Source organism: Mustela nigripes, chromosome 13 (assembly GCF_022355385.1).
Source record: "Mustela nigripes isolate SB6536 chromosome 13, MUSNIG.SB6536, whole genome shotgun sequence".
NCBI lineage: Eukaryota > Metazoa > Chordata > Mammalia > Carnivora > Mustelidae > Mustela > Mustela nigripes.
Genome location: NC_081569.1, coordinates 29,133,475 through 29,159,346, shown reverse-complemented (window position 1 = coordinate 29,159,346; position 25,872 = coordinate 29,133,475). Strand labels below are relative to the sequence as shown.

At 54.1% G+C, this 25,872-nt stretch overlaps 1 protein-coding gene across 2 annotated transcripts; it reads left to right on the top strand.

The window, feature by feature from the left end:
- The first annotated feature begins 1,138 nt into the window (after positions 1 to 1,138).
- Positions 1,139 to 10,853, top strand: C13H15orf39 (chromosome 13 C15orf39 homolog). Of its 2 annotated transcripts, none has more exons than XM_059371801.1 (3): positions 1,139 to 1,321; positions 4,616 to 7,360; positions 9,367 to 10,853. In XM_059371801.1, the coding sequence occupies exons 2-3, from the start codon at positions 4,666 to 4,668 to the stop codon at positions 9,732 to 9,734; spliced, it is 3,063 nt and encodes a 1,020-aa protein (XP_059227784.1). In that variant the 5' UTR covers positions 1,139 to 1,321; positions 4,616 to 4,665; the 3' UTR covers positions 9,735 to 10,853. The 2 variants fall into 2 exon arrangements, with proteins under 2 accessions (XP_059227784.1, XP_059227786.1); XM_059371803.1 differs by having other exon boundaries at positions 4,616 to 7,412; positions 9,367 to 9,455.
- The last annotated feature ends 15,019 nt before the right edge of the window (positions 10,854 to 25,872 follow it).

Genomic DNA, 25,872 nt, shown 5'->3' with positions numbered 1-25,872 from the left:
AGCCCCAACCCTCTCTGAGTCTCTCCTCCTCAGATCACTCCAGACTCTCAGGACCCCGCAGCTCTCAACTGATACTCTCTCCCCTCCCCCCAGGTGACCTCCACTTCCTCTTCCTTTTCTTACCTGCAGGGTCCAGCCCCTCCTCCTCAGCTCCAGCTGCTGTCTGACTTTCTGAACTTAAGGCCTCCAGCCTCCTCTGCCCTCTGACTCAGGCAGCCCTGACCTTTGGGATCAGACTGGGTGGTTTTGCCCCATGAACTTGCTCTGACCCTTGGCATGTCCACCTGTCTTCCTCCTCCTCCACTGCACACACCTGTCCCTAGTCCTTGAGCAGCCCAGGAACTGCTAGGGACCAGGTTTCTTTAGAGAAGGTAGCAGCACCGAGGGCCTTCACATCCAGAATTAGATGGCCCAAGGAGTCTGGGCAGATGGAGACAGCCTGCAGCATACCATTCCTGGTTGGGAACACTCCACCCTATCCCACCTCCCAGGCTGTTCAGGCCTGTCTTAGTGAGGGAGGTTTGCCAAAAAGGTTAAGGTACCCACTGAGGCCACTTACCGACCCCATTCCTGGCATACTATAGTGATGGAGAAATCACCCCTTCCTCAGACACAGGTGGTACCCTAACAGGGACTGAGATACATTTGTCTGGAATTTGCCCTCCGGGGCCGCACTGAGATGCCGGGACAGACTCAGGAGCCCTTCCCCAGCTCCCTAATGCAACTAGTACCTGCCAAGGGAGCCAGAACACCTACCGCGTGCCAGATATCTTAATACAACCTCTTCCAAGCCTTCACACCACTACCACTACGATGTAATTCCACTTTTACTAAAATAAGGAAACTGAAGCCCAACAAGGTCAAGAGGCATGCACGAGGCCACGTATCTAGAAAGTGGCAACGAATGAATGATCTAACGGAGTGAATGAAGGCGTGTGCTGGGCGCGCTGAGCCACAGCTCAGGGATGCGGTGGGTACAGACGGTGCGCAGCACGCACGGCCGTGTTCTTGTAGACTTGGCCGCCTCAGGTCCTCCGCACACCCGGGGCCCAGGGGATCGCGGGCTCCCAGAGGCGCGGCCCGGCTCAGCCTACACCGCGCCGGCCGCCCCGCCCCCGCTCCGCCCCCAGCCCGCCCCGCCCGGGACCGCAGACGGCGCCCAGCGGCGGCGCGAACGGCCGCGAGGAAGGTGGCTCCGGCCTAGGTGCTCTCCGGGACTTCCCGCTCAGGGCCCGGCCCGACAAGGACCCGCCGCCTCCATAGGGCGGAGGATGCGGCCGCAGCCCACGGCAGCAGCATCGAGAAGCCTGGCGCCCTGCAGGTAGGAGCTCGCCCGCTCGGGCGCGGAAAGTTGGGCCGAGTTTGCGGGCGGCGCGTGGAGAAGGGGCGGGTGGCGCTGCCCCAGGGCGCCCCTACCGGCCGGCCGGGGCATGGAGCGCGCCGGGCCTGGGCCGAGGTGCTACAGCTCTGGGCTGCGGCGGGCCCCGGGCTGGCGGGCTGCGGGGCAGGGGGCGCGCGGCTGCTCCGACTTTCCCCGGACTTCGAGGGCCCCGGGGCCTGGGAGCGCCCCGCAGCGTTAGCTAGGCTTTGGCGCCGGATCCCGCGAGGGACTAGCGAGAAGGAGATCGGGCTGAGCCCTCGGGCCTCCCGCGGGGCCCGGCTCACGTGGACTGCCGGGGCGGAGATGAGGGGGCGGTGGGGGGCTGGGCCTGGGGGGGCGGCGGCGGGCGCTGAGGCGCCGCGGGGCCCTGGACGCGCCCTACTGGGACCGGACGGCCCTGCGGTTTCCTTGCTACGGCTTGACTCACCCTCTGGCCGCAGCCCAGGCTGGCGGGATCGCCCCGAGGCGGTGTCTGCCCGGACACTGCGGCCAGGCCGCCTCCTGCTCCTGTCTTCCCTCCAGTCTTTGGGTGTCGGCCCTCGGGGCTGGGTGCGCGGGCCTTGCTGTGTGCACACGTGTGCTGGGCCCGAGCGAGGGAGAACGCAGTTCTGGAGGGGCGTGTGTGCAAATGTGGGCCGTGCACGTACTTGCAGGCACGGGGTTCCATGCGTGGCTGCGGCCTATGGATCAGCCTGCTGGGGTGCACGTGCGCCCAGCGCCAACGGACAGAGCATGGGGACACCCGGAAGCGCGCGGGGTCAGGCGCGGCGGCAGCCCCAAAGCCAGGTTGGCTGAGGGCCCCAGGCACCACCGATATGGGCGGGGCGGGTGGGAGAAAGGTGGTGGAGGCCTATCCTGCGACCCTTCCCCCTCCAATGGAGCCTAGGCTGCGCCAGGTTCTGTAGGGCCCAGAGCCTCAACTGGGGAAGGTATGAGGACCCCGGGAGGGGCCCTGATCCAGCGCTCTAGGGGCCGGCCCCAGCCTGGCAGGATGGCTCTCTTCTTCCTGGTCTTTCCCAACTCCCAACATCCACTGGCCTTAAGGAGAGTCGCTAGGAGGTGGAAAAGCTGTTTGCTTCCCCTGATGCTTAGGGCAGGGAGGGCACAGTGGTGGTGGGCTCTTTTCCGGGACCCTGCTCTGAGCCCTGGCGGAGGTTGGTCCTCCCAGCCCTCAGCCAGCAAACAGCTTGGTGGCCCAAAGGGCAATGTGACCCTGCTCCCTGGGGTCCCCCCTTCCCTAAGCAATTGCTTGCCTCTTCCTCCGTGTGTGTGTGTGTGTGTGTGTGTGTGTGTGTGTGTGTCTGTGAAGGAGGCACCTACATTTTGGCTACTGGCTTGAGTGGGGAGGGGCCTCCCTCAAGGGAGTGTTCACTGGGCTTTTTCTACTGACAGGAGGTAGTAAGGTCAGCCCCATACTCTTCCTAGTTCTCTGCTGATTCCCTAGAGCTCTGTCTCTCCCTCAGAGACTTCTGAGGGTCCCACATGGCTTCACCTCTATTGACTGGGTCCCAGGGTGGAGGGGGAGGCTGTCTCAGGAAGTCTCCAGGGCAAAGGGCTCGCAATGGGCAGAGCCTGGGGGGAAAAAGACTCCAGGGGCTGGGGTGGGTGTGGAGCAGGCTCCTAGGGGCATGTGGGGGAGGTGAGACCAGAGCCAGCACTTAATTAATCCTGAGCTCCCCGTGGTGGAGGGGGGGGGAACACTTACTTAGCACCCCCAAAACCATACAACTCCTTCTTGCAAGGTTGCTGTGCCCCAGGATGGGGCTTTGCGTCTGGGATGCAAATCTCTGTCATAGAGCATTGCTCTCAATACCATACCCTGATGTCCCTTCTGGTCTCTCCTAGGGAGCATCCCCTTCTCTAGGCTGGCCTAAGGTGTTGGATTCTGGCCAGAAGAGCCAACTTTTTCAGAGTCCCACCTGGCTTCCGTGGTGTGGTTAGGCAGGGATGAGAGTGGGCATTGGCCCTCCTACTACCCTTGGCTTTTCTTGTCCACAAGATGTGTTGGTCTCCTTATGAGCCTGCGGTTGTCATTGGCCACCAGCCAGAAGGGAGGAGAGGGCTGGAAGAAGGGGCTGGTCATGGCTTGCACCTGACCCATGGCCTAATCATAGCAAGAGGGAGCTGATTCATCCTTTCTAAGCCACCTGAGGGTTTCGGGAACAGGGTGCTAGGGGAAGTAGAGGCAGGATGATGTGGCCTGAGAAGGCTGGCCTCAGGTGACCCTTCATGGGTCATTGGGTACCTGCTGCCTTGAGAAAGCCCGGGCTTGACTTCTCTGGGCCTGGGTCCCAATCCTTGCTTTCCCTTGCTTCAGGGCCTTAGTCTTGCTCTGGCATTCAGTGTTTCAGTGGGGGTAGTAGCCCTAGCACTCTGTGGTCCTTGGGGACTCCCTCCCTGGACATTTGCATTCTCCCACCTCCCTACCTTCTTGTCCCTGGAGCCATGCTGCTGCCCTTGCATGCCTTGAATAGCCAAGGGCAGCTGAGGGGCTGGGATGGAACACAAGCTGTCCTCCTGGACACTTTGGGAGCTTCCTGCTGGTACCACAGCACCATCTACTGGACAGCCTCGGCTCTCCTGCGGGGGTGGTGGGCAGGCCCGTGTGAAGCCATGTTGCCCACTGCTTCTCTTGGGGTATAGCCCTACCCTGTGGAAACAAGCCCGGTATCTGTATTGCTCTGGGCCTAGAGACCTGGGTTCAAGGCTCGGCTCTGACATTTTTGCTAAGATTGGCCAGTCAGACAGACCTAAAGAGTGTCTTGGGAAACCTGAATGCATAGACAATGTCCAGTTCCACATCTTGGCTGTAGTGGGCATCTTGGGATCCCTGTGGCATTGGGAGTAAGAGCTGTAGGGGGAGGTAGGAAGCCTTCCTCTTGTCCCATCTCCTTTATCAGTGACTGGGATGAATAGGTCTCCTCATCGGTGTAGGGGGAACAGGCGTAGCCAAGCGAGTGGATCTTCAGACTGCCTGCAAAGTTGGAAACCGCAGGAAAGGAGTCTGGAGAGTCACGTGGGGAGAAGCTGAACAGAAGGGGCTCCTGGAGTGGGACTAGGGGGAATGAGTTGGAAACCTCTGTGTTGTCTGACTCATGCATTCATTCATTCATAGGCTTTATCGAGCATCTGCTAAGTGCCAGGTTCTGAGGTGCGGCGATGAGCCAGTGAGAGCAGCAGCCCTCGCTTGCCTGTAGCCTGTTCTAACAGCCCCTACCTTTCTCTCTCTCCCAGGTCAGCAGTTGAGTAGCTGGGGCCCCTGAGGGCTTGAAGCCTTCACAGTGATGGCGGAGAAGCGGCCCCTGGGGACCCTAGGGCCTGTGATATATGGCAAGCTGCCCCGCCTAGAGGCAGACTCTGGACCTGGGCACAGCCTATCCTCTTCTGTTGGTAACCAGGACCCCTGCAGCTACAAGGGTGCCTACTTCTCCTGCCCTATGGGGAGTGCTCCCAAGGCAGGGTCTGAGCGGTTGGCATCTTGGACCCCATATCCACCCTTGTACCCCACCAGCATGGCAGGACCCCCTCTTCGGACAGACAGCCTGTTGACCAGTTGCCTACTCTACCGCCCAGCAGCAGAAAGCTCTGAGAAGGTGCAGGAACCTGGCCCTGTTGAGCTCCTGCCCTTTGGTCCCCAATCTCATTCCTACCCAGGCCCACCGTTGGCAGCACCCAAACCTGTCTACCGCAGCCCTCTGTGTTACGGGCTCTCAGCTTGCCTGGGGGATGGGGCAGCGAAGAGGCCACTGGATGTTGACTGGACGATGGTGACCGGACCCCTCTTACCCCCGGCTGACCCGTCTTGTTCTCTGACCCCAACTCCTGGCAAGGGCCAGTCCGTAGATGGCACCTTCTTGCGTGGTGTGCCAGCTGGAGGATCTGGCAAGAACTCAGTGAACTTCTCCCCGTGCCAGGCATTTCTGGAGAAGTATCAGACCATCCACAGCACAGGCTTGCTGGCCTCCAAATATGCAGGTCCTTACCCTGGGGACCCCAAGCAGGCATTGTCTGATGGACCTCCCAATCCATGGACCCAGCTGGCCCAACCCCTGGGGCCAGCCTGCCAGGATACAGTGCCTACCCACTACCCGCTCCCTCACCCTCCACAGGCCCTGCCTTGCCCACCAGCCTGTCGCCACCCAGAGAAGCAGGGGAGCTACAGCTCAGTGCTTCCCCTACAGCCTGTGGGAGCCCACAAGGGGGCTGGGTACCCAGCTAGTGGGCTGAGCAGCCCTTACCTGAGGCAGCAGGCTGCCCAGGCACCCTATATGGCCCCAGTGGGCCTGGACACCTTTTCCTATTCCTCTGCCCCACTTCCCGCACCCTCACCAGGCCTCAAGCTGGACCCACCTCTTGCTCCCCGGTGCCCAATGGACTTTGCCCCCCAGACACTGGGCTTTCCTTATGCCCGGGATGACCTCTCTCTCTATGGAGCATCCCCAGGGCTTGGAGGGACGCCACCTTCCCAAAACAGTGTACAGGCTGTGCCTTCCAGTGTGCAGCCCAGTGCCTTCCAGCGAGCATGCCAGTCCCTGCCTGCGAGCCAGCCCTGCTCAGAGCCCGCAAGGCCTGCGGAGAAGCCAATCCAGGAAGCAGAGGAGAAGGTGTGGCTGTCCAGCTGCAGGAAAGAGCAGCTCCAGCCCCAGCTCGATGAGCACCCTGGGGCACCCATTGTCATTGGGGATAGCCCGGTTCCACGCACCCCTCCGGCGCTCCCACCATGCGCCCAGGAGCGCCAGTCTCTGCTGCAGAACAAGGGTGCACTGTCGCCCGGCTCTCCACCGATGCCAATTATTGACAATGTCTTCAGCTTGGCCCCCTACCGTGACTATCTGGATGTGCAGGCTCCCGAGGACTCGCCTGAGCCTGACCCAGCCCCAGCCCCCAGTGAGAGCCCTGCCAAAGACTGTGGGGGGACCCTGCCTGCCCAGGAGGCCCCTTCAAAGGCTCCCTGCTCACTTAGAGAGGAGGTGGCCCTGGACTTAAGTGTGAAGAAGCCCTCGGCAGAAGCTCCTGTCCGGGTTCCTAGTCCTGAGGTGCGTGCCAGGCCCACGGCAGCCCTGGATGTGCCAGGTGTGGGGAACACAGTCTCGGATCTGCCAGAGCTGGAAAAGATAGTCACGGAAGCACCAGGGCTGCCCGGGGTGCCGGCAGCCACCGAGGCCACCACCCCAAGGACCAACTTCCACAGCTCCGTGGCCTTCATGTTCCGAAAATTCAAGATCCTCCGGCCAGCACCTCTGCCAGCAGCTGTGGCCCCATCGGCGCCCACCCCAGCCCCCGCGCCGGCCCAAGCTGTACCCACCCCCACGAGCGTGCCCCTTGGTCTCCAGATTCTCACGCAGCCCTTGCCAGTGGCCTGCTTCAACGTGGCGCTGCCCAGTCCTCCCGCTATGGCCGCGGCCCCCACTCCCGCGCTGGCCCCCTTGCCTGCCCGGACCCTGGCCCCGACCCCGACTTCAGGCTCTCCCCCAGCCCCAGCAGACTCTCCAGAGCAACGCTTCACGGGCCTGCACGCATCCTTGTGCGAAGCCATCTCGGGCTCAGTGGCACACTCTCCGCCTGAGAAGCTGCGGGAGTGGCTGGAGACCGCGGGGCCCTGGGGCCGGGGGGCGTGGCAGGACTGCCAGGCTGTGCAGGGGCTGCTGGGCAAGCTGCTGTCGCAGCTGCAGAGCTTCGTGTGCACGCAGCGGTGCCCCTTCCCCCACGTGGTGCGCGCTGGCGCCATCTTTGTGCCCATCCACCTGGTGAAGGAGCGCCTCTTCCCCCGGCTGCCGCCTGCCTCCGTGGACCATGTGCTGCAAGAGCACCGCGTGGAGCTGCGACCCACCACGCTGTCTGAGGAGCGCGCGCTGCGTGAGCGGGCCCTGCACGGCTGCACCTCTCGCATGCTCAAGCTGCTGGCACTGCGCCAGCTGCCCGACATCTACCCCGACCTGCTGGGCCTGCAGTGGCGGGACTGTGTCCGCCGCCAGCTGGGTGAGCATGGGGCGGCCCCAGTAGCCACCGGAGCTGTGTGAACGAGTGACAGGTGTGTGGGCTGTCTGAGTGGTCACAGCCGGGCCAAGGGACTGCCTGGGACTCAGGGCAGGGGAGCCCAAGAACTGGTGCTGGGGAGGGGCCTGGCCATCCTCCGGCGGCCCTGTGGACTCCCACCCCCACTCTCACCCCCCATCCCTCCTCACCCCGGTACCACCAGGACCTTCATGGCCTCTTCCATAAGCCTCTGAGCAGGCCTGCTGCTCTGTCCCTGTGGAAATGTCTCTTAACTTTCTCCGATGCTGCGGCTTTCCAGCTTCCCTCTTCTGCTGGGCCTTCTCCCACCTCAGTATAGACTTCTCCTTTGGGTTCTAGGGCTCTGATGAGGCCCTGTTCTCTATCTGAGGTCTCTTCCTCCTGTGTCTGTGTCCCACCCAGCTTCCCTTCTTCTGAGCTTGAGCCCTGAATTACTAAGTGCATGCTGGCCTTTTCCACTCAGTATCTCTCCGACCCTTAACTCCTCCCAGACCCACACTCCTAAGCTTTCCCCTAAATCCTTTACCCCCCACCCCACCTTCTCCCCCTCAGTAAATGGTACCTGATTCCTGACAGTAGGCAGGGGTCCCCTTCTCCCTCCAAACACGGTTGCCTTTTGAATGTGCCGTGTTTCAGTTGTCCCACTATTTATAGTCACAGAAGCGCCCCCGTAAGTGGGAGCGATGTTTCTGGTTTGCTTTTCCCCTACTAAATGACGTCTCGTGCATATTGCTCTCCAGCTTGCTCTTTTTCTGTCCTGGAGCATCATGAGCTTAGGTCGCTTGGCCCTGCTCTGGGCAGCTGCTGCGTGCTGTGTACACTCACTCCTGCTGGGACTTTGGTGATGGTGCCAGGTGTGCTCATCATGGCCTTTTGTGCATCAGTACACCTGGCACATGGAGGCCTGAGGCCTGTGGCTTGCTTTATAGCCTTCCCTCGCTGCTCCGCCATCCTGCCACCAAGCCTCTGTGTCTCTGTCTCCACGGGAATGGTTTCTCGTCCCTTCACCACCTGGCAGCCTTGCCCTGGGCCCTTACCTTGTCCTGGCTCCACATCAGGGTGGGGAAGGCGCCCGAGGCAGTGAGGCATACATGTGGAACTTGGGGTCTAGGTGACAAGCATTGCTGACTCCTGAGCACTTAAGTTGGAGCATTTGCCCAAACAGGTGCAAAGAGAACGTACACGGGAGTGTTGAACCGGGGGGTGGGGTGGAGTGGAGTGAGGGGTATCATGTGTGGCTCAGAGGCTCCAGCCCAGTCTTCTCCCTGGACAGTTGGACTGTCAAGCCCAGAGAGGACAGGGCCGTATTTTCCAGGCTGCCTGCTGGGCACTCCACAGTCCCCTCCTGCCCTGCCCAAGCTTGGAAGAGTCTGGGGCCTAGTGCAGAACTGACTGGGACCCAGGTTATTCCTGCTGCTGGCTGGATTTGGCGCCCCAGGGAGGGGCCAAATTTGGCCCCTGAACTGTGAGTCTTCCCCCGATCCTGGGGGGGAGGTCCACCCTTCTGTGGGTGTCCTTTGTGTTCTCCCTGACAGCCTCACTTGCCATGAGGTGTGCTCTTGGTCAGAAGCCCTCTCCTGCCCCCTCTGCTGCCTCCTCTACTCCTGGGCCCTGGGGGTGGTCTGGTAGAAGGATGCCACTCTTAGGTGTAACAGGGCCCTCTCTCCATGCCCCAATTTCCCAGCCTCTACAGGCCAGTGGTTCCTGTCTTGTTGGCCCTTTTCCTTTGGTTCTTGGACCAGATTCTTTGCCTGAGCGGTACTGTCATCTGATAGAGCCCTGGCGTCACCTGGGGAGAAGCATACCTTTCGGCTTCCTGCACACGTGGGGAAGTCATGATGGCCGTGACCCTGCTGGGGCCCTCCAGGCCTGAGGCAGAGTGGAACCACTGGTCTAGGTGGCTTTGGAGGTCAGGAGGTGGGACCTGAGGGTGTTGGGGTCTGCAGCCTGACTGTGTGTTCATTTTCCAGGTAACTTTGACACTGAGGCTGGATCTGTGCCCTCCTCAGAACCCACCATGGCCAGAGATGAGCCGGAGAGCCTAGCCCTGGCCTGGAAGTCACCTGTCCCCAAGGCCAGGAAGCCAGGGAGGAAGCCACCAACCCCTGGCCCGGAGAAAGCAGAGGCAACCGCTGGGGAAGGGTCCCATGGTACCTCCCCTACCCCTGCTGCCAGCACCAGACCCCCCGGCCCCACACTAAGAGCCCGCTTCCGCAGCCTCCTGGAAACCGCTTGGCTCAGTGGCCTAGCACTCCCCACTTGGGGCCACAAGGCCTCAGGGCCAGACCGGTCTGTGCCCCACCCACAGGTGCTGGGTGGCCAAAGCCATCACCTATAGCCTTGGTGGCTGTTTGGACAGCTACTGTATGGGGGTCACTTTCTGGACCCCAACCTTTTTGTAAGGCCAGCTGCCCAGGGCCAGGAGTGGACATGCCATTGGAGCTTCTCCTGCTCTGCTGCCCCCCACCCCCCACCCCACAGTGGGCTGAGAGCCCCTGAACTTTTTACATGAGGGCCTTTATTATTAGAAAGGACTACTTCCTGTTTCTTCTTAGAGAAAATGTGTGGGCTTTGGAGCTCAACAGACTTGGGCTTGAATCCTAGCTCCTGTGTTCTTGCTGTGTAACCAGGCAAGTCACTTCCTCCCTTGAGCCCTCAGTTCTCAGTTTGTAAGATAGGACAACGCAGCCTACCTCACAGGGTTGTTGTGGGGGTGATGCCTGACACACACCCATTAAGGTTTGCTCTCTGCTCCCTCCCCAGGACGGGGGCCTAGATCCCAGCCAGGGCCTAGAATAGGAGGCTAAGGCAAGTAGAACCTTCTAGAAAGTCTTTTTGTGTCATAGGACTTGGTTATTTAGGGTGGTACAGTGTACAGTGTGTATGACTTAACACTTTCTAGAGTCATTTCCCAGGAAAGCCTGGGGCTATGCCCTAACGTCTGGGGTTGGGCCCTGACCCCCCCCCCCCCCCCCCCCAGCCTGGAAGCTCTCTGGGAAGCCTGCCCCTTCCCTCCTTCACTACAGGGGGTGCCCAGATACAGCCTGGGGCTGGCATCCTTGTTCTGGGCCTGCTGCTTTCACCTCTGGGAGGCCCCAGGCCTGTCCTGAATTGACACCAGTGACTTCCCTGAGCTGCCTTGTCCCCCCTGGTGCATCTTCCTGAGAAAGTGGTATGTTTGCTAGAAGCCAAGCAGCTGCAGGGACTCAGGGACTAGACAAGACAGGCTGAATGACAGCTGGATCCTGGGAGGTCTCCGAAGATACGGACTGGGGACCCTGGCATTCCCCAAGCCAGAGCCCCATCAGTCACACCTGCTATGAGTGACCTCCTTGCAGAGTACTAAACTGAGCCAGAGGCTGGCAAGCTGGGCCCTTGGCCTGGCTAAGGTTTGTAAGAAGGCTGTGGGCCCGGGAGGCAGGCCATTAAACATTAAAGCATTTGGGTTGTTTTTGGATCTGAGGCCTGGCTGTGTGTTTGGGCCGGGGGGTGTGGGGTCTCAAGTTTAATAGGCCATCACCTAGTCCTTGGCAGTTCTCCCTGCTCCCAGCGCAGAAGGTGCTGAGGCTCCCTGGCACCATTGTGCTGGCTAGCTGTGGCCAAGTGGGTCATGGTCACACGCCCGCTGGGTGGCCACTCCCGGGTGGCCACTCCCCTGCTCAGGGAAAACCCCTCCTCGCGAGACCCTTGGGGGTCCTGGTGGTCTTTGGGTCTGTGGCGCACTGTCCCAGTGAGAAGTGCTGGTCACTGCTCCCTAGCATGTGCCCCTCTCCAGCACCAAGGACGTGCTCACTAAGGCGTCTCTAGAACAGTGCTGTCACCCCACCCCCATGCTGGTGACTCCATCCTGCAGAAGGACAGTTCCTCACACCTTAGCTGGTGTGGGGAGATGCTGGGTACACCCTCCAGAGACCCTGTCTCTGTTGGGCTCTCCCTGCAGAGGTTTGTTCTCAGGGCTTGCTGGGGTGGCTTCCTGATTTCCCATCTCATCTAGACCAAGGGCCAGCCCACTAGGACAGGTCAGGCCTGCCGGGTCAACCCCAGTCTTTGTGAGCCTTCCCGGAGCTCAGTTACAGCATCCCTCCTGCGCCTGCTGACAGCTGGAGCCTGGCATTGCATGAGGCCGTTGACTTGCTGGTGACTGCCAGGATGCCGAGCGGCCGCCACCGTTGCCCTGCTGCCTGTGCGGGCCCGAGGAGTCCCCCAGCCCGTGAAGGTCACAGGCCAGAAGAGAGGCAACTCCCAACATGTGGTCACCACAGTGACAGAACCTGGGGAAGCGGGCTGTGGAAGCTCGACAGGGGCCTGACCTAGCTTGGGGACAAGGAAGTGTCCCTGGATCCCAGAAGAGATGCTGCCGGTACTGGGCCTCGGAGGCAGGGAGGAAGAAGGTAAAAGCGAGGGAGAAGTGCACCAGGAGTACGGTGAACAGCGTGTGTGGAGGCCTGGCGGAATATTTGGAAAGGGGAAAGCAGCCTGCTCAGCCCTACAGCCTGGAGGCTAGGGGCTATAGGGCGCCTGTTTCCCAGAGAGCTGAAGTGAGGCCTGTCTGCTTCACTTGAGGCTACCTGAGTGGGGAGCATAGATGGGGTGACAACACGGGTCAAGTCACTGAACCCCCAGGCCCTCTGCCACCCCGTCAGCTTCATCCACCTCATTGTCAAAACCTGGATTTGGCTCTGTTTCTTTTTTTTTCTCTTCCTTTTTCCTTTTCTTCCTTCCCTCCCTGCCGTCTTCCTACACTTGCTTGCCCACCTACCATGCCCCTGCTCCCCGGCAGGCACACTTCTCACCGGCAGCCCCGGGCGGGCTCCAAGGCCTCGGCATAGGCAGAGCTGCTCAGCACCCAGGGGCACCTGCCTCTCCACTGTGGCACTACAGGGCCTCCATGGTGCAGAGGCTGGGTTTCAGTGTCCTGGCCCTGGACCTTGCTGGGGGAGGGGGCTGCTTCCAGGAGACAGCTCTAGCCTGGGAGCCTTGGTCAGGTGGGGCAGGGATGGCACTGCCCAGGACCTCGCCTGTGGGAGGCTGTGCTCCCGCCCTTCAATGAGGGTTTTCACAAGGCCTATTCTGCGCCTCAGTCAGGGTGTTGATGGCTGACAGCGGAGGTTGTCAGTGGCCCTCACCTCTCAGCGAAGCTAGATCGGGCCCACTCTACCTTGGCTGATCATGGCTCTTCAGGCCCTGCAGTTCCCCTGTAACTGTCCAAGGCTTCCGAGCTGGGGTAACTCTTCTCACATGGAATCACCTGGAAAATGTTTGCCCCCCCCAATCTGAAAAATATTCAGGTCCCGCCAAGAACCCTTCAGCAGAGCCCAGAAAGCTGGGTTTGAACCTAGCCCCAACGGTGATCCTGGGTCAGGTGTTCAGGGATCCTATTGAGTAATGCGGACAACTCTCTTCAGGTGACAGATAAGGAAACAGGTCCCCTCACTTGCTGCTGGTCACATCAAGTCAGGAGCTGTGTCAAGACGCCACAGATCCAGTGCTGGGTTTTTGAGCCGGCCAGGAGGCCAAGAACGCTGTGTACCTGCCACTGCTTCGCCCTAGCAGCTGAGCTCAGACCTGCTCACTGGGCTATTCTCCGCCTCAGCTGGCCTCACTAGACAACATGTAGGTCTCTGGCCTGAGTTGAAAAAGGGAGGATAGAGCTCAGGTGGGCCTAAGGCCTGAATGAGGCCCTGTCTCCCGGTGGCCCTACTTGGCGCTTGGACCCAGTAGGAGGCAGAGGAGCCCAGCCTGCTAAATTCCCCGCCAGGAATTAAGCCTCAGGCCTGCAAGGTAAGTGACACGGGGCAGCTTTGTCTTCAGCCTGTGTCAAGCCTGTGTTGGGTCACTGGGGAGGGGAAGGAAGAGTGCAAGGCTCTGCTTGACAGGGGATTATGAAGACCCCCTTGGTAACCTCCAGGTGCTTCCAGCCCTGCCTAGTTCTCACTAAGGGGGTTGGGGTGAATGGGCTGGGTCTCCCGAAATCCCCATAGGGGAAATGGAGCACCTGCCTGAATGTGCCTCTTCTCACCCCATAGTCCTGCCAGAGGTGGGAGTTAGTGGCTCCAGGCCCTGGGCCACCCCTCACCCATGCCTGCTGCTCCTTCCACCCCAGCCCCAGCTGAGGAAGGCCACAGGGACACCCCAGTCAGAGGGCACTGAGCCCTGCTGCTGGCTCTTGTCCTGTGTGCTCTCGAGACCCCTTTCCTGAGTACCTATCCCAGCCCAGCGGGTGCAGCCCTTCCAGGCCCCAGGGCAGGGGAAGGTGGTGTAGACCCCCTCCTCTCTCATCTCTAGCTGGACAGGCTCTCTTGCCTCTGCCTCAGTCTTGGAGGGGCCCAGCTTCCAGGCTTGGGGCAGTGAGAGCCTGGGCTCCTGGGAAGAGGGAAGAGAGTGCTGAGCCCCTGAGTCCCTTGAAAGACCCTCAAGAGGCCCCTCCTATGATTACTAGACTGGAGCAGAGGGTCCCTGCTGCTTTCTGGCACCAGATAAAATCTACAGACCTCTCCTCAGATGGGGGTTATGGGGACAGAGCAGGTTCCCCTCCTACCCTCCAAGCTTGGCAGTGGCTTCTCCTCAAACGGTATAAACCTCCCAGACCCGAGCACCCTGTCAGAAGAACAGGAGCTTTGGTCTGGGGCCCCTCAGCACAGACGCCAGAGGCTTTCGTCAGCCTCCGCCCTTCATCCTGAAGCATCCTTACTCCTGAGTTCCCATCCACCTTGAGTGGGCAGGAGAAAGCCCTGACTCAAAGAGGCCTGGGTCCCCCCAACAGACCTGGGCCCTGCCTACCTTTCTGTGAAGCTTGGCACCTTGCTGGTATAGGAGAGCCGGGGTCGCCTTGTCCAGCCTTCACTGCCACCCCTTAGCTTGCTACCTGCTGACAGCAAGGACACATCAGGTCTCCCAGCCCTGTCTGCTACCACCCTACCACTCTGGCATCACCAAGTCAGCTACGGCAAGGGCCCCCAGCCATAAAGGACTGGTCCTCACCAGATCTGCCTGCTGCTGCCCTAACTCTGCCTTGGAGCTCAGCAGGCATTCCAGGCCCCCAGCTTCTGGTACCCCAGCCCTTTCTGGTTGTTGCCAGCTGGACGTGTTCCATCTGGAATTAGCCTAGACCTTTCTGGTCTTGTTGGTGCCTCTGATCCCAAGTGCCTGGTCTACCAGGATGGGTGAGGAGGCCTCTCCCACTTCCACTGATCCCATGCCCTGTACACCAGGCTTGCTTTCTATGTACTGCCGTTCCCTTGGGGCCTCCAGACCCCTGCCGTGTGGGCCCTAAACCTTTAGCTGGGCCCACCCCTGCAGAGGAAGTGCCGAGGCTTCTGCAATACTTCCTCTCATGGTGGGCTGTGTTAGAGGGCCCGAACCAGAGTGTTTGGGAGCTCCTCTCTGCTGACCTTCCTTTCTCCTTGGCCTCAAAGAAGGCGGTTTTCTCCATGTCCCCAGCATGTACAACACCGCCCCTGGTCTTCCCATCCCTAGAAAGCATTATCCACTTCCCTGTGTGACTGACAGCTTTGCTTTGCCCTGGGATCCTTGTGAAATGTGGTTATCCTTGCTTTCCTCGTCAGAGGGTCAGCTGAGGTGGAGAGGTGGAATGGCTCCCCCATGGCCCCAGCCCATCTCTGGGTGGTCATGTCAGGGGGTGCCAACCTTAGGGGCTTCCCTCAGCAGTCTTCTCTCCTCAGGCATGTGCTGTCCTCACACTCATCTTCCTAAAAGCCAAAGTCTGTTTCTAGTAAGTCTTCTTGGTTCCATGGGGTGGATGGGGCTCCCGGCCTAGGGTTAGGGCCCTGTCTGCCTCTCAAGCCCCTTTCAGATGAGGGAGAGACCTGGGCCTCCATTGCTACTGATGTCCACTAGCTGCCTCCTCTCCACGCCTGTTCCCTGCAGCCAGAGGTCGGGCTAGGCACAGAACTGGGTGGGGGTCTAGGGGGAGAGTCTGCCCACCAGCTCCTACCTGGGCCCTGGGGCAGCCACCAAGTGCCAGCTCATGGGCCTGGCCCCACTTAGCCCCACTGGTGAGTGGGAGGACGCTCGCTATCTTCTAGGACATGACCACCATACTTCGTACCTCCTGGATTCCCTGGCAGACCTGTTACCCGCCCTTCTGACTGTCCTGAACCCCAGCTCAAATCTTCCCTGCCCACAAGAACCTTTTCCTGAAGGGTCATCCCCCGACCCGTACACCCCCTCCCTTCAGAGCTTTGGGTGAGGGTTCCTGTGAGGGTTGGACGTCAGGGATGGCCTAAAAGCATCCGGAGGAAGGCACAGATACCTGTAATTCCCACAGGGCTAGGCCCTCCTCTGCCTCCACCTCACCTTCCAGGACAGCCCAGTGCCCTGCTTCCTTTGGTCATGGGCCTGCTGGGAGTTGTGGTTGTCCTTGCTTGATTGAGCTTCCAAGGCAATACTGACCTCACCGTGAGACAGAAGGGAAGACTGGCCTGGCAGGAGTTGTCCTGGGTGACCACAGGGTCCTGACCAGGAAAGGGTCAGCATAGCAGGACCTGGGTATTGGCACAAGGTGGCCGGAGATTGGTGTGTGTGTGGGGGGGTGCTGTGTTCAAAGTCCCAATGCCCTTCCAGTTTTGTGCCCAGCAGGGTATATCCAGAGCACCCTGAGCCCAAGAAGCTGCTCATCACCTTGGTGGTCCTAGAATCAATGCCCTGCTCATGATGAAGGCCAAACTGGCTGAGTCCTGAAAGTGGGTGGAGCCCCTCCACCTTCCACAGCCTTTGAGGTGGGAAGATGTTCCTAGAGGCATAAGGGATGGGAACAGATTGGGAGTATGGGCTTCTCAACCTCAAGGCTCTGTAGTCTGTCCTCCCCAGGGGAAGCTTTGAGCGCTGGGGGTGGGACCTCTGAACCTAGCCCTTCTGCTGTGAGTCTCCTGGCTCCAAAAAAAAGAGTGCTTGTTCAAGGTCACCATGTAGAGAGGGTGGAGTGGGACTTGGGCTCATCCTTATCAGAAACAACTTTATGTCCCCTCCCTGAACAGGCAACAGATAACCAGGATAACCTCTCCACTGGGATTTTGCCTTCATTTATATCTGGAAGGGGTGCCACCTCTTGTCCCATTGGAGGACAGATGCCCTCCGGGCTTCAGCATGAGTGGCTCATCACTGGGACTTGAGTCTTAGAGTGCTCCCATGTGCTTCTTTTTTATTATTTTTTTTAAATTTTTTATTAACATATAATGTATTATTAGCCCCAGGGATACAGGTCTGTGAATCGCTAGGCTTACACACTTCATAGCACTCACCATAGCACACACCCTCCCCAACGTCCATAACCCCACCACCCTCTCCATGCCCCCCTCCCCCCAGCAACCCTCAGTTTGTTTTGTGAGATTAAGAGTCTCTTATGGTTTGTCTCCCTCCCAATCCCATCTTGTTTCATATTTTCCTTCCCTACCCCAACCCCCCCAACATTGCCTCTCAAATTCCTCATATCAGGGAGATAAAATGATAATTGTCTTTCTCTGTTTGACTTATTTCGCTCAGCACAATACCCTCAAGTTCCATACACGTCATCGCAAATGGCAAGATTTCATTTCTTTTGATGGCTGCATAGTATTCCATTTTTGTGTGTGTGTGTGTGTGTGTGTGTGTATCACATCTTCTTTATCCATTCATCTGTTGATGGACATCTAGATTCTTTCCATAGTTTGCTTATTGTGGACATTTGCTGCTATAAACATTCGGATACATGTGCCCCTTCAGATCACTACATTTATATCTTTAGGGTAAATACCCAGTAGTGTGATTGCTGGGTTGTAGTGTAGCTCTATTTTCAACTTTTTCAGGAACCTCCATGCTGTTTTCCAGAGTGGCTGCACCAGCTTGTAGGTCCACGGTTGGTGTACCACCCACAGTGTAGGAGGGTTCCCTTTTCTCCGCATCCTTGCCAGCATCTGTTGTTTCCTGACTTGTTAATTTTAGCCAGTCTGACTGGCGTAAGGTGGTATCTCATTGTGGTTTTGATTTGTATTTCCCTGATGCTGAGTGATGTGGAGCACTTTCATGTGTCTGTTGGCCATCTGGATGTCTTCTTTGCAGAAATGTCTGTTCATGTCCTCTGCCCATTTCTTGATTGGATTATTTGTTCTTTGGGTGTTGAGTTTGATAAGTTCTTTATAGATTTTGGATACTAGCCCTTTATCTAATATATCGCTTGCAAATATCTTCTCCCATTCTGTCAGTTGTCTTTTGGTTTTGTTGACTATTTCTTGATGAAGTCCCAATAATTCATTTTGCCCTTGCTTCCTTTGCCTTTGGTGATGTTTCTAGGAAGAAGTTGCTGTGGCTAAGGTCAAAGAGTTTGCTGCCTGTGTTCTCCTCAAGAATGGATTCCTTTCTCACATTGAGGTCTTTCATCCATTTTGAGTCTATTTTCGTGTTTGGTGTAAGGGAATGGTCCAGTTTCATTTTTCTGCATGTGGCTGTCCAATTTTCCCAACACCATTTGTTGAAGAGAGTCTTTTTTCCATTGGACGTCCTTTCCTGCTTTGTCAAAGAGTTGAGGGTCTATTTCTGGGCTCTCTATTCTGTTCCACTGATCTCTGTGTCTATTTTTATGCTAGTATCATACTGTCTTACAAAGATGACAGCTTTGTAATAGAGCTTGAAATCTGGATTTGTGATGCCACCAACTTTGGCTTTCTTTTTCAACATTCCTCTGGCTATTTGAGGTCTTTTATGGTTCCATATAAATTTTAGGATAATTTTTTCCATTTCTTTGAAAAAAAATGGGTGGTATTTTGATAGGGATTGCGTTAAATGTGTATATTGCTATAGGTAGCATAGACATTTTGACAATATTTGTTCTTCCAATCCATAAGCATGGAACACTTTTCCATTTCTTTGTGTCTTCTTCAATTTCTTTCATGAGTACTTTATAGTTTTCTGAGTACAGATTCTTTGCCTCTTTGTTTAGGTTTATTCCTAGGTATCTTATGGTTTTGGGTGCAATTGTAAATGGGATGGACTCCTTAATTTCTCTTTCTTCTGTCTTGTTGTTGGTGTATAGAAATGCAACTGATTTCTGTGCATTGATTTTATATCCTGACACTTTACTGAATTCATGTACAAGTTCAAGCAGATTTGGAGTGGAGTCTTTTGGGTTTCCCACATAAAGTATCATATTGTCTGCAAAGAGTGATAGTTTGACTTCTTCTTTGCTGATTTGGATGCCTTTAATTTCTTTTTGTTGTCTGGTTGCTGAGGCTAGTACTTCTAGTATTATGTTGAATAGCAGTGGTGAAAATGGACATCCCTGCCGTGTTCTTGACCTTAGCGGAAAAGCTCTCAGTTTTTCTCCATTGAGAATGATATTCGCTGTGGGTTCTTCATAGATGGCTTGGATGATATTGAGGTATGTACTGTCTGTCCCTACACTTTGAAGAGTTTTGATCAAGAAAAGATGCTGTACTTTGTCAAATGCTTTTTCAGCATCTGTTGAGAGTATCATATGGTTCTTGTTCTTTCTTTATTAACATGTTGTATCACATTGATTGATTTGTGGATGTTGAACCAACCTTGCAGCCCTGGAATAAATCCCACTTGGTCATGGTGAATAATCATTTTAATGTACTGTTGGATCCTATTGACTAGTATTTTGGTGAGAATTTTCACAAATGTGTTCATTAAGGATATTGGTCTGTAATTCTCTTTTTTGATGGGGTCTTTGTCTGGTTTTGGGATCAAGGTAACGCTGGCCTTATAAAATGAGTTTGGAAGTTTTCCTTCCTTTTCTATTTTTTGGAAGAGTTTCAGGAGAATAGGAATTAATTCTTCTCTAAATGCTTGGTAGAATTCCCCTGGGAAACTGTCTGGCCCTGAGCTCTTGTTTGTTGGGAGATTTTTTTTTTTTAAAGATTTTATTTATTTATTTTACAGAGAGAGATCATAGGTAGGCAGAGAGTCAGGCAGAGAGGGGGGGGGGAAGCAGGCTCCCCGCTGAGCAGAGAGCCCAATGCGGGGCTCAATCCCAGGACCCTGAGATCATGATCCGAGCTGAAGGCAGCGGCCTAATCCATTGAGCCACCCATGCACCCCTGTTGGGAGATTTTTTGATGACTGTTTCAATCTCCTTACTGGTTATGGGTTTGTTCAGGTTTCTATGTCTTCCTGGTTCAGTTGTGTTAGTTTATATGTCTCTAGGAATGCATCCATTTCTTCCAGATTGTCAAATTTGCTGGCATATCGTTGCTCATAATATGTTCTTATCGTTGTTTGTATTTCTTTGATGTTGGTTGTGATCTCTCCTCTTTCATTCATGATTTTATTTATTTGGGTCCTTTCTCTTTTCTTTTTTGATAAGTCTGGTCAGGGGTTTATCAATCTTATTAATAAGGTCCTAGTTTCGTTGATTTGTTTTTTTGGTTTGATTGTTTTTTTGGTTTCTATTTCATTGATTTCTGCTCTGATCTTTATTATTTCTCTTCTCCTGCTGGGTTTAGGTTTTCTTTGCTGTTCTTTCTCCAGCTCATTTAGGTGTAGGGTTAGTTTGTGTATGTGAGACCTTTCTTGTTTCTTGAGAAAGGCTTGTATCACTATATATTTTCCTCTCAGGACTCCCTTTGCTGTGTCCCACAGATTTTGAATGGTTGTGTTTTCATTATCATTTGTTTCCATGAGTTTTTTCAATTCTTCTTTAATTTCCTGGTTGACCCATTCATTTTTTAGTAAGATGCTCTTTAGCCTCCATGTATTTGGGTTCTTTCCAGATTTCCTCTTGTGATTGAGTTCTAGCTTCAGAGCATTGTGGTCTGAAAATATGCGGGGAATGATCCCAAACTTTGTTACTGGTTGAGACCTGATTTGTTGCCCAGGATGTGATCGATTCTGGAAAATGTTCCATGTGCACTAGAGAAGGATGTGTATTCTGTTGCTTTGGAATGGAATGTTCTGAATATATCTGTAATGTCTATCTCGTCCAGTGTGTCGTTTTCTAACCCTTCACTTTAAATCTGGAGGTGTCTTTGGGTCTAAAATGAGTTTCTTGCACACAGCATATTAATGATTTTTTAAAATCCATTCTGATACCCTGTGTCTTTTGATTGGGGCATTTAGGCCATTTACATTCAGGGTAACTATTGAGAGATATGAATTTAGTAGCATTGTATTGCCTGTAATCTGTCTGTTACTGTATATTGTCTCTGTTCCTTTCTGGTCCACTATTTTTAGCCTCTCTCTTTTCTTAGAGGCCCCCTTTCAATATTTCCTGTGGAGCTGGTTTGGTATTTACAAATTCTTTTAGTTTTTGTTTGTCCTGGAGGCTTTTTATCTCTCCTTCTATTTTCAATGATAGCCTAGCTGGATATAGTATTCTTGGATGCATGTTTTTCTCATTTAGTGCTCTAAATATATCATGCCAGTTCTTTCTAGCCTGCCAGGTCTCTGTGGATAAGTCTGCTGCCAATCTAGTATTTTTACCATTGTATGTTACAGACTTCCTGTCCCAGGCTGCTTTCAGGATTTTCCTTTTGTCACTAAGACTTGTAAGTTTTACTATTAGATGACAGGGTGTGGACCTATTCTTATTGATTTTGAGGGGGATTCTCTGCACCTCCTTGATGCTTTGCCGTGTTAGGGAAATTCTCTACAATAATTTGCTCCAATATACCTTCTGCCCCCCCTTCTTCTTCTTCTTCTTTTTTTTTTTTTTTAAAGATTTTATTTATTTATTTGACAGAGAGAAATCACAAGTAGACGGAGAGGCAGGCAGAGAGAGAGAGAGAGAGGGAAGCAGGCTCCCTGCTGAGCAGAGAGCCCGATGCGGGACTCGATCCCAGGACCCTGAGATCATGACCCGAGCCAAAGGCAGCGGCTCAACCCACTGAGCCACCCAGGCGCCCCTACCCCCCCTTCTTCTTATGGAATCCCAATTATCCTAATATTGTTTCATCTTATGGTATCACTTATCTCAAATTCTTCGTTCGTGGTTCAGTAGCTGTTTGTCTCTCTTTTGTTCAGCTTCTTTATTCTCCATGATTTGGTCTTCTATATCACTAATTCTCTCTTCTGCCTCATTTATCCTAGCAGTAAAAGCCTCCATTTTTTATTGTACCTCATTGATAGCTTCTTTTTATTTTAGCTTGGTTAGATTTTAGTTCTTTTATTTCTCCAGAAAGGGCTTTTATTTCTCCAGTTTTCTCTAATATCTTCCATGCCTTTTTTGAGCCCAGCTAGCACCTTAAGAATCATCATTCTGAACTCTAGATCTGACATATTCCCAATGTCCATATTGATTAGGTCCCTAGCCCTCTGTACTGTCTCTTATTCTTTTTTTTTTTTTTTATGGTGAGTTTTTCCACCTTGTCATTTTATCCAGATAAGAATATTAGAATAAGAAAATAAAATACATAAAGGGTGGCAAAGAGCCCAGAAAAATGTGTGTTAACCAACTCAGAAGAGACCTTACAAATCATAGGGAGAAGAAAGGGGGTAAAAAGAAGTCCAAAAAAAATATTTTTTTTTAAAGATTTTATTTATTTATTTGACAGAGAGAAATCACAAGTAGATGGAGAGGCAGGCAGAGAGAGAGAGAGGGAAGCAGGGTCTCTGCTGAGCAGAGAGCCCGATGCAGGACTCGATCCCAGGACTCTGAGATCATGACCTGAGCCGAAGGCAGCGGCTTAACCCACTGAGCCACCCAGGTGCCCCCAAAAAAATTTTTTTTAATTGAAAAAAATATATATATATAGAGAGAGAGCCACCCACTTGATTTTGGGTGTATTTTGGTCTCTTGAAGGAACTACCTCCCAAAATTTTAAAGAAAGAAAAAAAAATATATATATATATATAAACACACACATAAAAAATATAAGGGTAAACACAATGAAGGGATAAAATATGACTGTGAATATGAAAATTTTAAAAAATTCTAAAAAAGGTGTTGATAAGATAAGTTGGTTGGGGAAAGAAAGAAAAAGAGTGGAGAGAATTTGCTCAGGCTGGAGACTAGAACAAAGCCCTATGCTAGATTTAGTTTATATTTTGATCTACTAGAAGAAGTATCCCAAAATTTTTTAGAAGAAAAAACCCTATATGTATACAAAAAATAATGTTAGATATAATATCGGATAAAATATGACTATAATAATAAAGGTTCAAAAAGATTTTTTTAAAGAAAGGTATTTTAAAATAAACTAGTTAAAAAACATTAAAAGAAGAATAAGTAAAAGTTTTTAAAAAATTAGAATAAGAAAAAAATAAAATTAAAAAAATTTTAATTAACTTTGCAAGACTAGAGAATCATGAGGCGAAAGCCACGAATTCCGTGCTTTGCTTTCCCCTCCTCTGGGATTCTCCTTTTCTCCCTGATCAGTGAGCTTGTTCTTGGCTGGATGTTATTGCTGATCTTCTAGGGGAGGGGCCTGTTGTAGTGATTCTCAAGTGTCTTTGCCTGAGGCGGAATTGCATGTCCTTGCCAGGGACTGGGCTAAGTAATCTTCTCAGTTTGGTCTTAGGAGCTTTTGTTCCCTAATTGCTGCTGGTAGAGTTGTGAAGGACGGGAATGTAAATGGCGGCCTCCCAATCTCCCGCCCAGAGTAGCCAAGAGCTCAGGACCCCACTCTTAAGTGTGCCCTCATAGAAAAGCGCTCAATCACTCCCATCTCCCTGGTCTCCTGCCATGCTCTGAGCTCACCTGACCTGTGACCAAGCATCTCTGTCTTGGGCACACAACCCTGTTTGGAGTCTCCAAACCCAGCAGATTCCTGCCTCCAGAGAAGGAAGGTGAGTCTCCCCGGATCTGCCACTGTGGCGTCCCTGCTCAAAGAGCAGTGGCCTGACTGTGCCATGGATCACAATAAGGTAATCCCGAACTCAGAGCTCACTCCTTGGCTCCATCTCTTAGCTGGCTTCCCCACTCTAATACCTGTGAGCTCTGCTACACTCAGACACCCCTGATCTTTCTGTGACCCTGTGGGACCCTGTCCCCACGAGGGCGCCACCCCTGCTCAGCCTCTGGAGCGATGTCCCTCAGTGGAACAGACTTTTAAAAGTTCTGATTTTATGCTCCACTGCTCTGCCACTTGCCAGGAGCCGGCCCCTCCCCCCATGGTCTATCTTCCAGTCGCTTCGGATTCACTTCTCCGCACGTCCTACCTTTCAGAAAGTGGTGATTTTCTGTTTCTAGAATTGCTGTTCTTCTCTTTGATCTCCTCTTGGGTTTGTAGGTGTTTGGAATGGTTTGAGAACTATCTAGCTAAACTCCTGCAACCTGATGTCATCTCAGCCTGCTACTTTTCCACCATCTTGACTCCTCCCCTGCTTTTTTTTTTTTTTTAAGACTTTATTTATTTTACTTGACAGAGAGAGACACAGTGGGAGAGGGAACACAAGGAGGGGAAGTGGGAGAGGAAGAAGTAGGCTTCCCGCTGATCAGGGAGCCTGATGCAGGGCTTGATCCCAGGACCCGGTGGTCAGGACCCGAGCTGAAGGCAGATGCCCAAAAACCAAGCCATCCATGTGCCCCTCATGTGCTTCTTGATCCAGGTGTCCAGGACCTTGAATCTGTCTCACTAGAGTTTCTCATGCCCCCAGCCTTGGGGCCTTCTCCACTCCCAGTCCTGGAGGATCTCAGAGCATAGCCATCCCCATGGCTCCAACACCAAGACAGGCTTTGGCCACTGCAGTTCCCCCTGGAGCCTCAGGCCATTGCCCTGCCACTGTCCAGCCCCTGGAGGGACACTTGGCTATAGCTCCTGGGCCCTGGACCAGATCTGTACATCTTTCTGTCCCGGATGAATCATCTTGGCAGATTGGACACAGCTTTGCTGGATGTCCTGGGCTGGGCTAGGCCCCTCCCCACAGTGGTGAATCTTTGCCTTGAGGCCCCAGCAGGCTCTGAGCTGAAGGTGGGGTGGGATCTGATGTCAGTGGATGAGATGTCCCGGACACCTGCTTCAGTTCTTGGCCCCTGTGGTCTCTTTTGGGCATTACACCTTATCCCGTGCAATTTCCTGCTCTGGCCACAAAAGCCTTCCCTAGCACCCTCCCTACCTCAGGCCAGTGTCAGGACATCTGCCGTCCCAGGCAGAAGCCCAAGGACAGAGCCAGGCCTTGGGAATTGTCCCCGGGTGCTGATGGCCCTGGCCAACCAGCCATGGGTCCACGCTCCCTCATTGTGGCTGGCGAGTGACACCCACTGCCCTTCCCCAGCTTGCTGTCCCCCTAGGGGGGCCAGGTTTGACCCCACCAGATCTTTGTCCGCTTTTAGCCTCTTCTCTGCCCACCAAGCTCTCAGGTGAATGTAACCGTCCTGCCTATTTCCTTGACTGTCCTCAACAGGAAATGTATAGAGCCACTCAGAAATCACATCTTTTGTCAACCAGGCCCTTGCCAGAAACGTGACCTCCTCAATAGGCCTGGGGTCAGGCTCAAGGTATCCAGAGGTCATGTTCTCCTTCTGGGACCTAGCCCCAGTGGCTCCCATAGACCTTTCTCTATCCAAGCAATGGCTTGATGGGCAGCTTCCCCTTTTCCAGTGCAGAGCACCTTACAAGGGCAGGAGAGTGGGGAGGAAGGTCAGGCAAGAGCTCTGTTCCTGCCTCCCCCATTTAAAGTTCATTGGAATTGAGGTGTCCATCCCTGTCTACCTCCCCGTCCCTGGCCTACTGTAGGTTCCATTTTGAGGTTCCTAGTGAGTGTCAGAAGTATGGGCGATGGTGCTCGGCCTCAGCATTCCTCCTGACCTTCTGGGCCTGGGCAACCACTGGCCCAAGAGAGCCTTGGCCAGCTTGTTTCCCACACTGCCACCTCCCAATGCATGGGCTACATGCTTTGTCCTCTGGGTGAGCAGAAAGAAGTTGCAGAGTTCCTATCTTTTAGGTTCAGATCCTAGTAAATTCCCTGCCATGGGAATGTGGTGCTGAAGAATGCAGGTTCTGGGGTCATTCAGACAGTTGGGGTTTGAGCCCACCCCAGCCACTTTGTGACCTTGGGCAAGTCACTTCATTCCTATGCCTCCCCTTCTTCAGCCATTCTATGGGGACCAGAGCGCCAGATTCACAGGTACTTGGGGAGTACTAGGCTTTTGGCAAGAAAGGAACTCTGGAGGAGATGGCAGGCAGAGTGACTGAGCCTCTTATCAATCTGGAGAATGAGGTTGCATGGTGCCAGGATTGCTGCGAGAATGTTCTGTGTGCTGCTGGCAGTAGGCCATGGGAAGTGATCCTGCAGCCCCATCCTGCCCAATGGGGAAATCCCACTTAGGAAAGACCCCTCATGTGTATGGGGGACCTTGTATTCCCAGCCCCAGGCCAGACCCCTCCACTGACCTCCAATGGCCCATCCAGCTGACCCTAGTGGTGGCTGTCCCACTCAATGGCCATCTGGGTGACTTACCTGTCCAGGTGGACCCTTCCCCCTTACACGTTGCAGGTAATATCATGTCACCTCCAGAGAAGCCAGGCCTCTCTGAAATGAAACAAATTGAAGATGACACAAATAAGAAGATGTACCCATGCCCA

Excerpts from the sequence above, each read along its gene's own strand:
- C13H15orf39 (XM_059371801.1), top strand. The coding sequence starts at position 4,666 with ATGGCGGAGAAGCGGCCCCTGGGGACCCTAGGGCCTGTGATATATGGC. Across the intron at positions 7,361-9,366 it reads CTGTGTCCGCCGCCAGCTGG|GTAACTTTGACACTGAGGCT; the intron begins GTGAGCATGGGG and ends TTCATTTTCCAG.